The following is a 15,091-nucleotide window of genomic DNA, read 5'->3' on the forward strand; positions in this document are numbered from 1 at the left end:
CTGTATCATATTAATTATTGTCTCCCTCTGCTGAAATGTAAGCTCCATGAGGGCAGCAATTTTGATCTGGATGGTTCACTAACACAGCTCTAGCACCTAGAAATGGTCATGCTATAGACTGTGTGCTCAATACATTCTGCTGTATGATTTTCATAAGCATCTCTCTTCCTTCTACAAATTGTTTCTCACTCCTGTTAAGCTCTTTCAGGTTTACCATAAATCTGTCATTTAAAAATTTGATTAAAATGTTTTTCTTCTCCCCAGCAGGAGAGTTGTTTTCAGTGTTAGCTGACTCAATCAAAACTACAGTGCTGAGTAAGGGAGAAGAGAATTCCTAGAAAGAACTTTTATCTTCCTATGCAGCAGAGACTGGGGAAGGCAGCTCAAAGAATTTGGTGGCAATGCTCAACTACAACCACCTTCAAGGAAAGACCATCTCAACAACTATAGCATTCAACCCAACTAAACAACCACAGAGGAAGGTCAGCATCATCTTTAAGTCCTGTTACCTGTTGTGCTGAATTTTAAAGCAATTCACAGACGCATTTGGGTGACTCTTCAAATTATTTCAACAACAAATTGTGTTTAGCAACAATAGAGAGTATATGTGAGTGTGTGTATTATTAATCTATATAAATACCCTAAATTATCAAGCTCATTTTACTTACAAAAAACCCTTATTTCTACTCTATTAAGGAAAGCTGAAATGACATGTGAAAAAAATCAAGCATCATCTATTTTTTATACATTGCCATCCTCTTTTCTCAGTAATCAAAAAATATCAAAAATATGTTTGTAATACCGATTAAAAATAAATGGAATTATATCAATATAATATAAACACAGAAACACAGCAGTGTCTATAAAATGTCTATAAGTAAAGAAAAATGGGAAAAACAAAATTGTTGTGATTAAGATTCATTTGTCATTGGATGATAACCCAACTTATATTTTATCAGATAAATCATTAACACGCAATTGATTATGGATAACATTTGCAATCTTATTTGTAACTTTTACTGCTAAATAAATTGCTTCATAAAAGAGAACTCACTTCAGATTATATCTATCGTACTCAGTGGAAGATCTTGGCACTGCAGAGATCATATAAAGAAATCCAATGTGCTCATTTTCACGTACTATTTTGATGATTTGCAAGGGATCTTGAATGTTGGCTTTAATGACTTCTTCCCGGTCATGGAAATAGTACTTAGGGTAAGTTGAGGAACTAATCTCGTAGAGGCCTCTTCTTCCAGTGCTGGTACGTGACAGTTTAGCAGGAGAGGGGGAGAACGCCTCAGCAGAGGGCCATTGGATCTAAACAAAGCCAGTTTTTCAAAAAATTAGTTGTTTTTTGGGGGGGGGGGAAACTATATATGTGACAAAATATTAACCTCCAGGACTAATTACCACACTGCCTAAGATGTCTAGGGCTTAAAGGAAAGCATTTTTGAACTGAAAACTTTCAAACTATTGATCGGCAGTGATAGATTCCCTCTCAGTACTCCTTGCCCAGATGTTCGTCTCCTTCTCACAAGCACCCCCAGCAACACTTCCCATTGCCTTCTCTTCTCCCTTCACTTAAATGTTTATTACATCAAAATGTTACCAGCTCCCTGGTGTTTATGAGAGCCCACCACTCCCCTTGCTCAGTTGCTCTGTATCTCCCCTGACTGTGGCCTTTCCCTCAACACCCTGCCTGCCCCCACCAGCCCCACTTCGTTCTGATAACCTTGATGCTTTTCGGTGCGTGACATCTTGGACAGCTGTCGTCATAACTCATAATAAACTATTTTTAATGAATGTGACGGGTTGTTACATTGAGTATTGGGGATCAGTATTATGTAATAGCCTTGGAGAAGCATATGTGTTACTTTTTTTCGAACTTCCTCCTCTTATTTTATTTATTTTTTTATTGGAGTAAAATTGCTTTACATGCTGTGTTAGTTTCTGCTGTACAGTGACGTGAATCAACTATATGTATACCTATATTCCCTCCCTCTTGGACCTCCCTCCCACCTCCCCCCACCCCGCCCATCGAGGTCATCACGGAGCACCGAGTTGAGCTCCTTGTGCTATACAGCAGGTTCCACTAGCTATCTATTTTACACACGGTAGTGTATTTATGTCAAATCTCATCTCCCAATTCATCCCACCCTCCCCTTCCTCCCCGTGTCCACATGTCTGTTCTCTACATCTACATCTGTATGCCTGCCCTACAAATAGGTTTATCTGTACCATTTTTCTAGATTCCACATATATGCTTTAATATACAATATTTGTTTTTCTCTTTCTGGCTTACTTCACTCTATATGATAGACTCTAGGTCCATCCACATCTCTACAAATGACCTAATTTCATTCCTTTTTGTGGCTGAGTAATATTCCATTGTATATATGTACCACATCTTCTTTTTCCATTCATCTATCATTAGACATTTAGGTTGTTTCCATGTCCTGGCTATTGTAAATAGTGCTGCAATGAACACTGGGGTACATGTGTCCTCACATGCACACTGAAATGTGAAAGGCACTGTCTCCAGAACAGGCAATTGTGAGTTAGTAATGTATATGCTTATGCTTCCTGCCCTGTGGGTCCTTAGCATAAGCATATATGTTATTAACTCACAATTAATTGTTTGTTCTGGAGACAGTGCCTCTCACATTTCAGTGTGCATATGAATTACCTGGGTAACCTGTTTTGGTTTGGTTTTTTTTTTGCGGTACACAGGCCTCTCACTGTTGTGGCCTCTCCCGTTGCGGAGCACAGGCTCCGGACGCGCAGGCTCAGCGGCCATGGCTCACGGGCCCAGCCGCTGCGCAGCATGTGGGATCTTCCCGGACCGGGGCACGAACCCGTGTCCCCTGCATCGGTAGGCGGACTCTCAACCACTGCGCCACCAGGGAAGCCCTTACCTGGGTAACCTGTTGAAATGCAGAGTCTGCCAGCCAATCCAAGGTGGAGCCTGAGATTCTGCATTTCTCACTTGCTTCCAGGAGATGCAGATGCTGCTGGTTCCAGACCACGTGTGGAGCCCCAAAGCTAAGTCCCCACCATGTTCACACACTTGAGGTTTGCTCCAATCCCTGGGTCCCACTGTCTGCTCTCAGTGCCACTCACACTCCTTTGCTCCTCCCCAACAAACTTGGGAGAGCATCAAACACGTCTTCTCCTCCTGCCGAGGAGGTTGATAACCGTGTTTGAGGAAATGTGACATCAACTCCAACAGTCATCCCTTTGTCTCTCTGACAGGACTGGCTTTAAGAAAAAAGAATCTGCATTGCAGACCTGCTTTGGTGAATAATTGAGGTACATATATAAATGATATCTTTATTGCCTATTAGCAGAGTTAATAGAGGTTGCCATTTCTATAAAAGAGTTATTACCATAAGCTCTGTGGAACAATGTCCCCATAAGATTTGTATTCATAGGGATCATTATTCTCTATCTCTGATTAAATACCTCATTGAATAGGGGTTTCAGAATAGAATCCTGGGAATTTCAGAGCTAAAGGACATACATCTTTAAAATCAAAGATAAAATATGCTCCTTTCATTTATCGGCCAGGGATAGCAACAAAGGTACTGTTTTCTTATATAAAAGAAGAGGCCAAACCAGATACCAGAACCAGAGAAAATATATATTGCTTTGTCCCAATGTTTCAACAAGAGCTGTAGTTAACTCTTTTATGAGACAAGAGTATTAATATTTTAACAGGAAATGCATTTGTTTTATTTATTATATCTCTTAAAAAGTTGTACTGCATTCTAAGTGAAAGGTTTCTTCAACAATAGGCCTAAACATTTTCATTTCATTTCTAATTATGTAACTCAGTGGGAAGATGTGATTCAATTTAAACAGTCACATATGTTTGGATTTTGCAGTAGTTGGGGGAGGGAAATAGAGGAAGCATTTATTCATAAATTGTAGAACATCTATCATATTCCTCTATGGTGGATTCCCAGTCCAATCGATAAGTCAATCTTTCTTAATTACCGGAAGCAAAGCCTTCAACTTTCCGTCCTTCTTTCCTTCCTCCCTCCCTCCTTCCCTCCCTCCCTCTCTCCCTCCCTTCCTTCCTTCCTTCCTTCCTTCCTTCCTTCCTTCCTTCCTTCCATCCTTCCTTCCTTCCTTCCTTCCTTCCTTCCTTCATCTCCCAGTAAATCTTACTAGATACATTTCCATTCTGAACTCATTCTGAGAAATCAATACCCAGAAAAATGAACCTCTTCTCAGAATAAATACCCTTCTCCTTTTAAATAGAATATCCCCTTTCTTCCACATTTCCATTCAACCTCTAACTCTTTACTGAATCCTTCATTTAGTTACAGTTACAGCCAAACATAACCTATAACTTATTCCTTTTCAGCTACTTCCTTCATCCCAGATGTGCACACAATCTCTCTCGCTTTTATTTTTTAAAAATTTTATTGAAGTATAGTTGATTTACAATGTTGTGATAACTTCTGCTGTACAGCAAAGTGATTCAGTTTTACACATATATATTCTTTTTCATATCCTTTTCCATTATGGTTTATCACAGGATATTGAATATAGTTCCCTGTGCTATACAGTAGGACCTTGTTTTATTAATCCTTCCTATATATAATATAATAGTTTGCATAATCTCTTTTTAAAATTCAAGCTCTTGAAACCCACTTTATACCAAATGAGCTAATTAATGTACAATCAGATCTTTCTTGGCCCCACTTAAAATATCTCGTTCTCTCTTTCTACTTCACAGAAACCAAATTAACTGAAGCTATACAATTTCATACAATTTATCATATGATATTCTTTCAGGATAATCTCACCCAAACCCATGGCTCCCAAGGCCATAGCTCTCCCACCTTATTTGCCTTGTTAACTTTCCACTTATTCCTCCGAGCTTAGTGCAGTTCCCTAGGGTAGCTGTTCTTCCACAGACAATCCCCCTGGCCACCAGGTGTAAGCATCCCTTCTGCTCAGTTCTCCATTATTTTGTACTTTAAATGATCAGTGAGAGCTCTTATCACACCTCACTGTGCTTAAGTGTTTACTTGTTCATTTCCCACCTCCAGATTCTGAAATCCTCGAGGACAGAGCTTGTCCTCAACTCTCAATTTCTAGCACTGCAGCCCAAAGCCTGAAAGACAGGCAACGCGCACTGAAAGATCCTCTCAATAAAAAGCTCAGAGAATTCTTGGCTCTATTGGTATTTTTATTGAGGGTGTGTCCTCCACATTTTCTTCCACTTCTGTTCTTTTGTTTAATTATCTACAGGTGTTTACATAAAGCCAGGCTCTAGTGATTTTGCCCCAGAACTACTATTCACTTATTCATTGCAAGGCAACTTCCCCACTCTACAACTCTCACCAATTACAAAAGTTGTCTCTCTAGTTGGTTCAGTTTCCATTTTATTGCCCTTCACCAAGGTCTTCAAAGATTTGGGGGGATAATGATGAAAATTTCATAAAAGTTATAATAACATTCAAAATACTATTATGTCTTCTTTTAACATGTCTTCTAGAGAAGATCAGAAGACACTATATGAATGCTAAAAGTTTTCCTTTATGATTTTACTCTACTGTCCAAATTTTCCTTAAATAGGAAGAACTGGGAAATACTGTATTCCCCCAATCCATTACATAACCTAAGGGGAAAAGATTTTGCCACTATCCTTATGAGTTAAAAGCATGTTAGCAACGCTATATGAAACTAACATTAAAAAGATCAATTAAGTACTTAAATACTTACCTGTTTTTTCTTTTTCACAGAATCTTCACGCTTGAGCCGAACAAGAGATTTGGTAGAACGTCTTTCTTCAGTGCTTCCTGGAGGCTTTAGGACTCCAGAAGTGATTAACTGGTATCGGTTCTGCTCATATATGTATTCTGATTTCTTATGATCTTGGTAGGCTTTTAGCACTGGCTTTGGGAAATAAAAAGACATGTTAATCTTTTAAATATTAATGTGAACTTGTTCTTCACTACCTTTGGACTCTATCTCTGTTGGAAATTGATCACCTTCCTGGACTAATTTCCTATCTAAGCCACAATCATTATTAGCAGCTATCATCATTGTCCATGGCCTGTTGCTTGACTAAGACTTTTCTACTTGGTTTCCATTAATTCTGCCCTTTAAATACCAATGAATACTTCTAAGGGTGACATTATGACAGAAAGTACACAGAGGCATGAAATCACATACTCACTAATTGTCCAATACAAACCCCCACCATTCACTACAATAGTTACCGTGGGATCATACAGAACTCCCACTCTACCCAAAGGTCACTAATCACTTCCCATAGCCATAACTAATTGAAGATCATCACAAAACCAAACAACCTGACTTTTAAAATGGGCAGAGAATCTGAATAGGCATACTTCCAAAGAGGAAATGCATCTCTAATCATCAGGAAAGTGCAAATCAAAACCACAATGAGATATCACCTCACACCTGTCAGAATGGCTATCATCAAAAATAACACAAATAACAAATGTGGGCGAGGATGTGGAGAAAAGGGAACTTTTGCACATTGTTAGTGGGAATGTAAATTGGTACAGCCACTATGGAAAACAGTATGGAGTTTCCTCAAAAAATGTTAAAAAAAGAACTACCATATGACCCAGCAATTACACTCCTGGGTATTTATCTGAAGAAAACAAATACACTAATTCAAAAAGATATATGCACTCCATGTTCACTGCAGCATTATTTACAATTGCCAAGATATGGAAGCAACCTAAGGGCCCATCAATAGATGAATGGATAAAGAAGATGTCTTATATATATACAGTGGACTATTATTCAGCCATTAAAAAGAACAGAATTTTGCCATTTGCAGCAACATGGATGAACCTGGAGGGTATTATGTTAAGTGAAATAAGTGAGACATATGTTACCACTTATATGTAGAATTAAAAAATAAAACACACTAGTGAATATAACAAAAGAAGTAGACTCACAGATACAGAGTGGTTACCAGTGGTGAGAGGGAAGGGAGGAGGGGCAAGATAGGGGTAAGGGATGAAGAAATACAAACTACTATGTATAAAATAAATAAGCTACAAGGATATATTGTTCAGCACAAGGAACATAGCCCATATTTTATAATAACTTTAAATGGAGTATAATCTATAAAAATATTGACTCACTATGCTGTACACCTGAAACTAATAAAATATTGTAAATCAACTATACTTCAATAAAAAAAGATCAAGGAAAAAAAGTACTAGATGAAAATATAAGAGGTGAATTTTACAACACTGTTAAGAAAGTCTATCTCTATGCTAAGTTAAGACAGAGAAAGACAAATATTGCATGATATCACTTATATGTGGAATCCAAAAAATACAACAAGCTAGTGAATATAATAAAAAAGAAGCAGACTCAGATATAGAGAACAAACTAGTGGTTACCAGTGGGGGGTAGGAGCAATATTATAGGGGCCGGGGAGTGGGAGGTATAAACTATTGGGTGTAAGATAGGCTACAAGAATGTATTTTGCAAAGCAGAGAATACAGCTAATATTTTGTAATAACTGTAAATAGATTGTAACCTTCAGTAAGACAAACTTCCAATTATAAGATAAATAAGTACTAGGGATGTAAGGTACAAGATGATAAATATAATTAACATTGCTGTATATTACATATGAAAGTTGTTAAAAGAGTAAATCTTAAGAGTTCTCATTACAAGGAAAATTTTTTCTATTACTTTTATTTTGTATCTATACAAAATGATGGTTGTTCACGAAACTTATCATGATAAACATTTCATGATGCATGTAAGTCACATCACTATGTTGTACATGTTAAACTTATACAGTGCTTTATGTCAATTATATCTCAATAAAACTGGGGAAAAAAAGACAACCAGCTTCTATATGCCAATTTAATGAAAGAACACTACACCTGCTACGGAAGTACTCATGCCCCCAGAAAATCAAACTTAAGACTCTAAACCTAACTACCAACATATAGGAAATACAAGAACCAGAGAAATATAGGTTAGCTACCACAGTGGGGATACAGTCAACAAAATTAGACTGTGGAACTATATAGAAAAATAACCAAATTTTGCTCATTAAAATTTTTTCCTAAGAAAAAATAAAAGAGTTGATGGGGAACTTACAGACCTAGAGACTTAAGAGAAACATCAACCAGCTAGTGCATGGATCTTATTTTGATCTAAATTTTAACAAGGATGCTGCAAACAAAATTATTATAAGACAATCAGGGAAATGTGAGTATTTTTTAACAGTTTAAATTATTTTAACAGCTCTCTTGAGATATAATAGACATACATTAAGCTGTATGTATTTAAAGTGTACAATTTGATGTGCTAATATATGTATATATATATATATATATATATATATATATATATATATATATATATATGAAACAGTCAAGATAATGAACAGAACCCAACCATGAGCCTTTTCAGGTTCCTTTCCAATACTCCTCCCTAGGCAAATACTGATCTATTTTCTATCACCATACATTAGTTTGCATTTTCCAGCCCTTTATATAAATGTAATAAAATAGTATGTATTTTTTTTGCCCACCATCTTTCAGCATAATTATGCTGAGATTCCTCTATGTTGTTTCATGTACACATAATTCATTTATTTTTAAGGCTGAGTAGTATCCTATAGTGTAGAAACACCACAACTTATTCATTCACCACTTGATGGACATGGTGGTCGTTTCCACTTTTGGGCTTTTAAAAACAAAATTGTTGGAGGGGGATCAAGATGGCGGAGTAGGAGGACATGGAGCTTACCTCCCCCCACAAACACATCAAAAATACATCTACATGTGGAACAAGTCTCACAGAAAACCAACGGGAAACTGGCAGAAGAACTCCTATACAACCAAAGCTTCAACAAACTTCTCCACACAACTGGGTAGGAAGGGGGAAAAGGTGTCGAGACGGAACTGGTGCCCCTGGGAGGGATCCGTAAAGGAGAGAAGGTCCACAAGGGCACACCCTTGCCCTGGAGAAGCCCCTTACTTGCCGGGAGGTCTGCTGGGACAGATATAGAGGCTGGAAAAGCCTAAATTCTACTCCCGAGGAGGGTGGGCATGCTGGCTTGCTAATAATCAGGGCAGAGAGAGACCAGGGCTGGCGGCTGCTGCCACACCTCACTTCCCAGTTCAAGGTGCACACCAGATGGGGCCACAAATACTCACAGAGGCAAAGTGCCAAATCTTGGACCAACAGGCCCTGGGAGAGGACTCAATCTACTTGCAGGGAGACAGGCTGGAGGGCCTGGGGTGTGGATCGGACCGAACCTTGGAGCCCATTGTCAGCATGCATACTAAGTGGTGCCACAGAAACTCACAGTTGCTCGGCGCTGAGTCTCTGGGGGACGGGCCCTGGGCAGGAGCACACAGTTGTTCTTTTGTGTCTGGTAGGAGCGCTCCGGCCCTGCCCACTCTACACTGCAGCTTGGAGCTGGATCTGCAGCTGACAGGTCCTAGGAGAGGTTGGCCACAGAGGCAGCCCAGGTTTCAGGTGGCAGCACGACCACCTAGATTCCTGCAGCCACAGCACCCCGGCCCCAGCCCCAGCCCACTCCACAGCACAGCCTAGCAGTAGGTCTGGGACAAACACACGGAGAAAGAGATGTGACCATGGGCTGCTTCTGGATGGAACCATGGCCACCTGCACAGGCAGTCCATAGGGTTACTGTGACCACATGGACCTCACTTGCTTTAGCAATCACCTCCTGTGGGGCAGGGCATGCACCTGTCAGTGAAAAATTAATCAGTCGATCTAAGAAAGAAATGGAAAATTTTATTCAAGCCAAATTTGAGGATTACAGTCAGGAAAGAGCACCCCAGAAAGCTCTGAGAACTGTTCCACCTGTTAGAAGTCAAGGCACAGTTATATAAATTTTTTTGAGAAAGAAGGCTACACATCAAATGACATTTTATTGGCAGTTTAAATGATCCAGTTCTAAGCATCATTGTGGTGGGTCATGTGACCCTGTACAAGATCAAGAAGGAATGTTATCTTTTAAGGAGTTGTCTTATTGATGCTGGGAGAATGTTGCTCTTTAAGGCTGAGCAGGTATTCCTGCTGATGGGGAAGGTTTTGTTGATGCATAATGAAGAAACACAAGCATTGTGGGGGAAGAGAGCAGGCCAAAGTGCAGAGAAGAATTTTTATGTTTAAATTTTTCTTGTCTTGCCATAAAATATGAATTTTATTTCACACACTCAAGGGCAATGGATCCTGATCAAACCCAACCCTCAGGGCTTCTACTCCAACAACTGGGGAGCAGACCCTACCCCAACAGGGCTGTGACAGCCATGGAGCAAAGAGGAGGTCTCATCTGACATCCAGCACAGGCTCTGGAGACCACAACATCAATCACACCTACTATCAAGGGATAATGGCCAGCACACTATGAGGAAAGATGTGGCTGTCATTCATACCAAACCCAGCCACTGCACCAAAAATACTGGACTCACACAGTCTACACAGGGTCACTCCCACTTAAAAATATCCCTTCATACACCACAGTAGATAACTGCTTCTCCTGAATTCATAGAGACAGAGAAAGTTTAAGTAAAATGAAAAGGCAGAGGAACTACTCCCAATTAGAAGAACAAGAGAAATCTCCTGAAAGAACAAATAATGAAACAGACCTCACCAGACTGTTAGACCACAAGTTCAAAAAGGAGATAATAAAAATGCTAAAGGAATTAAGAAAGATGATTGATAGAAATGCAGATCACTGTAACAAGGAACTGGAAACTGTAAAGACAAACCAATCAAAATTAGACAACTCAATTGGTGAAATAAAAACCAATCTAGAAGCAATAAATAGCACACTAAATAAAAAAGAAGAATGAATAAGTGACCTGGAAGATAGAATAATGGAAATCACCCAATCAGAACAGCAGACAGAAATAAAAATGAAAAAAAAAAAAGAAAGCAACACATGAGATATAGAGAGTGATATGAAGGATGCCAACCTAAGCATAATAGGGGTTCCAGAAAGAGAAGAGAGAGAAAAGAGGATCAAAAATGTATTTGCAGAATTTATGACTGAAAACTTCCCAAACCTAAAGAAGGAAACAGATATCCAGGTACAGGAAGAACAGAGGGTCCTATACAAGATAAACCCAAACAGATCCCCACCAAGACATATCATAATTAAAATGGTGAGAATTAAAGATAAAGATAGGATTCTAAAGGCAGTTACAAGGGAAGCCATTTACCACAAACCCACAGATAACTTAATACTCAACCATGAAAAGCTGAAAGGCTTTCTGCTAAATTCAGGAACAAGACGAGGATGCCCATTCTCACCACTTCTATCACAGTATTGGAAGTCCTAGCCACAGCAATCAGACAAGAAAAAGAAATAAAAGGTATCCATATTGGAAGGAAAGAGGTAAAACTGTCACTCTTTGCAGATGACATGATACGCAATAGAGAGAACCCTAAAATCTCCATACAAAAACTATTAGTGCTAATAAATAAATTCAGCAAGGTAGAAGGATACAAGATTAACATACAGAAATCTGTTGCATTTCTTTACACTAATAATGAAATATCAGAAAGAGAAAGTAAGAAAACAATCCTGTTTAAAACTGCATCAAAAAAATAAAATCCCTAGGAATAAACTTAACTAAGGAGGTGAAAGACCTATATACTAAAAACTATAAAACATTCATAAAGGAAATGGAAAGATATCCCATGCTCTTGGATTGGAAGAATTAATATTGTTAAAATGGCCATACTACCCAAAACAATCTACAGATTTAATGTGATCCCTATCAAAATACCCATGACATTTTTCACAGAACTAGAACAAATAATCATAAAATTTATACAGAAACACAAAAGACTGAGAATTGCCAAAGCAATCCTGAGGAGAAAGAACAAATCTGGAGACAACACCCTTCCAGACTTCAGACAATATTACAAAGCTACAGTATAAAAAACAATGTGGCACTGGCACAAAAACAGACATATAGATCAATGGAAAAGAAATAAACCTACCAAATAAACCTATGGTCAATTAATCTATGACAAAGGAGGCAAGAATATACAATGAAGAAAAGACAGTCTCTTCAACAAATAGTGTTGGGAAAGCTGGACAGCTACATGTAAATCAATGAAATTAGAACACGCCCTCACACTATATACAAAAATAAACTCGAAATGGTTTAAAGACCTAAATATAAGACATGATACCATAAAACACCTAGGAGAGAACATAGGCCAAACATTCTCTGACATAAATCTTAGCAATGTTTTCTTAGATTAGGCTCACAAGGCAAAATGAATAAAAGCAAAAATAAATGAATTGGACCTAATCAAACTTAAAAGCTTTTGCACAGCAAAGGAAACCACAAACAAAATGAAAAAACAACCTATGGAATAGGAGAAAATATTTGCAAATAATATCCAAAATATACAAACAGCTCATAAAGCTTAATATTGAAAAACCAAATAACCAAATCAAAACATGGGCAGAAGACCTAAATAGACACTTCTCCAAAGAAGACATACAGATGGCCAACAGGCATATGAAAAGATGCTCAACATCACTAATTATTAGAGAAATGCTTATCAAAACCACAATAAGATATCACCTCACACCAGTAAGAATGGCTATCATCAAAAAGCCTACAACTACATGAGTAGCTGTACTCATGGCTATTATTTATTAAAGAAAAAGGGGAAAACAATTAAAATTAACAAAGAGAAAAGGTGTATGGGACAAAGTCTGGGGGAAACCAAGCAACTTTTCATGGGCACTCTTCCAGTGGAATCCATATTTGTATAGGCTTATATCTGGACTCTCTCTTGTGTTCCATCAGTCTATTTGTCTATCTTGACACCAATACTACAATGTCTTAATTATTGTAGTTTAATAGTAAGTACTGAAATCAGGAGCATTAGACTTTAAACTTTGATCTTCTCTTTCAAAGTTGTTTTGGTTGTTCTAAGTCCTTTGCATTTTTCTGTGAATTTTAGAATCAGCTTGTCAATTTCTACCAAAAAGGAGAAATACTGCTGAGACTTTGATTGGAATTGCGTTAAATTTATAGATCAATTTGAGGAGGACTGACATCTTGAAAATATTGAGTCTTCTAAACTACAAACACAGTATCATTCTTCATTTAGAGCTTCTTTAATTTCTGTTATATTTTGTAGTATTCATTCTTCAGGCCTTGCACATTCTCATTAGATTTACCCTCAATTCATACTTTTGTTGCTATTGTAACTAGTATTTTTATTTAATTTCAATTTCAAATTGCTCATACATAGATGTGCAACTAGTTTTTTATACTATCTTGTATTCTGTACCCTTGCTAACCTCATTATCAGTTCTAGTAACTTTTTCATAGCTTTCACTGGATTTTCCAAATAGATGATCATGTTCTTTGTGAAGGAAAATTTTTACTTCTTCCTTTCTAATCTGGGTTCCTTTTATCTCTTTTCCTTACCTTACTGCAATGGCTACCACCTCTAATACATTGTTAAACAGAAATGCTGGGAGCAGACATCCTTATTTGTTCATAATTTTTCACCATTAAGTCTGAGGTTAGGTGTAGGTTGTTCATGGATGACCCTTACTCACTTGAGGAAGGTCTCTTCTACTCCTAATTTGCTGAGAGTTTTATCAGGAATGGGTGGTGGATTTTGTCAAAGGATTTATCTACATCTATTGATATAATTATGTTTTTTTTTCAGTGGGGTAATATGGTGAATTACAGTGATTGCTTTTTAAATGGTTAATTCCCTACATTCCTGAGATAAATCCCACTGGCAATGATATATTATATAGTTGGGTGCAAATTCCCGAAATTTTGTTTATAGTTTTTTTTAAATAACAATATTAACTACCATTTATTGAGCTTCTTCTATGTGACAAAACTTTAACACCCATTAATCTTTACAGCAAATGTGTTAGAAGAGTACTATTATTTGAATATTATTTTATTTTTTATTGAGACATAATTGATATATAACATTATATTAGTTTGTGTACAACATATGTATATGTTGCAAAACGATCACCACAATAAATCTAGTTAACATCCATCATCACACATAGTTACACTTTTTTTCTTCTTTTTTTTTTTTTTTGCAGTATGCAGGCCTCTCACTGTTGTGGCCTCTCCCATTGCGGAGCACAGGCTCTGGACATGCAGGCTCAGTGGCCATGGCTCATGGGCCCAGCCGCTCCGCGGCATGTGGGATCTTCCCTGACTGGGGCACAAACCCGTGTCCCCTGCATCGGCAGGTGGACTCTCAACCACTGCGCCACCAGGGAAGCCCCACTTTTTTTCTTATAATAAGAATTTTTAAGATATTCTCTCTTAGCAACCTTAAAATATACAATAGAGTATTATTAACTATAGTCAGCATGCTGTACATTATATCCCCAGGACCTCCTTTATTTTATAACTGGAAGTTTGCACTTTTTGACCCCCTTCACTCATTTCATCCACCCCACCCCCTCAACCTGTTCTCTGGCAAACACCTATCTGTTCTCTGATTCTATGAGTTCAGTTTTCATTTTCTTTAGATTCCACATGTGAGATCATACAGTATTCATCTTTCTTTGTCTGACTTATTTCACCTAGCATAATGCCTTCAAGGTCCATCCATGTTGTTGCAAATGGCAAGATTTCCTTCTTTTTATGGCTGAATAATATTCTATTGTGTGTATATATACTACATTTTCTTTATCTGTTTTTACACTGGTGGACACATAGGTTGCTTCCATGTCTTGGGTATTGTAAATAATGCTGTAATGAATATGGGGTGCAATTATACGTATCTATAAGTATCTTTTTGAGCTAGTATTTTTATTTCTTTCAGATAAATGCCCAGAAGTATGACTGCTGGATCACATTTTTAATTTTTTCAGGAAACTTCATATTGTTTTCCATAGTGACTGCACCAATTTATATACATTCCTATCAACAGTACACAAGGATTCCCTTTTCTCCACATCCTTGCAAACATTTCCTATTTCTTGTCTTTTTGAAAATAGCCTTTCTAACAGGTGTGAGGCGATACCTCATTGTGGTTATGATTCACATTTCCCTGATGATCAGTGAGGTTG

General features: G+C 37.8%; 1 protein-coding gene across 1 annotated transcript in view; it reads right to left on the reverse strand.

Moving 5' to 3' along the window:
• Positions 1–15,091, reverse strand: part of DNAH6 (dynein axonemal heavy chain 6) — a 299,272-nt gene that overhangs the window by 275,574 nt on the left and 8,607 nt on the right. The window contains exons 2-3 of the mRNA XM_065890616.1: positions 5,737–5,910; positions 1,055–1,317 (exon numbers count right to left, since the gene is read on the reverse strand). Of these exons, the coding sequence (XP_065746688.1) occupies positions 1,055–1,317; positions 5,737–5,910 (437 nt within the window). The remainder of the gene's footprint in view (positions 1–1,054; positions 1,318–5,736; positions 5,911–15,091) is intronic.

This window comes from Phocoena phocoena, chromosome 14, assembly GCF_963924675.1.
Source record: "Phocoena phocoena chromosome 14, mPhoPho1.1, whole genome shotgun sequence".
Taxonomy (NCBI): domain Eukaryota; kingdom Metazoa; phylum Chordata; class Mammalia; order Artiodactyla; family Phocoenidae; genus Phocoena; species Phocoena phocoena.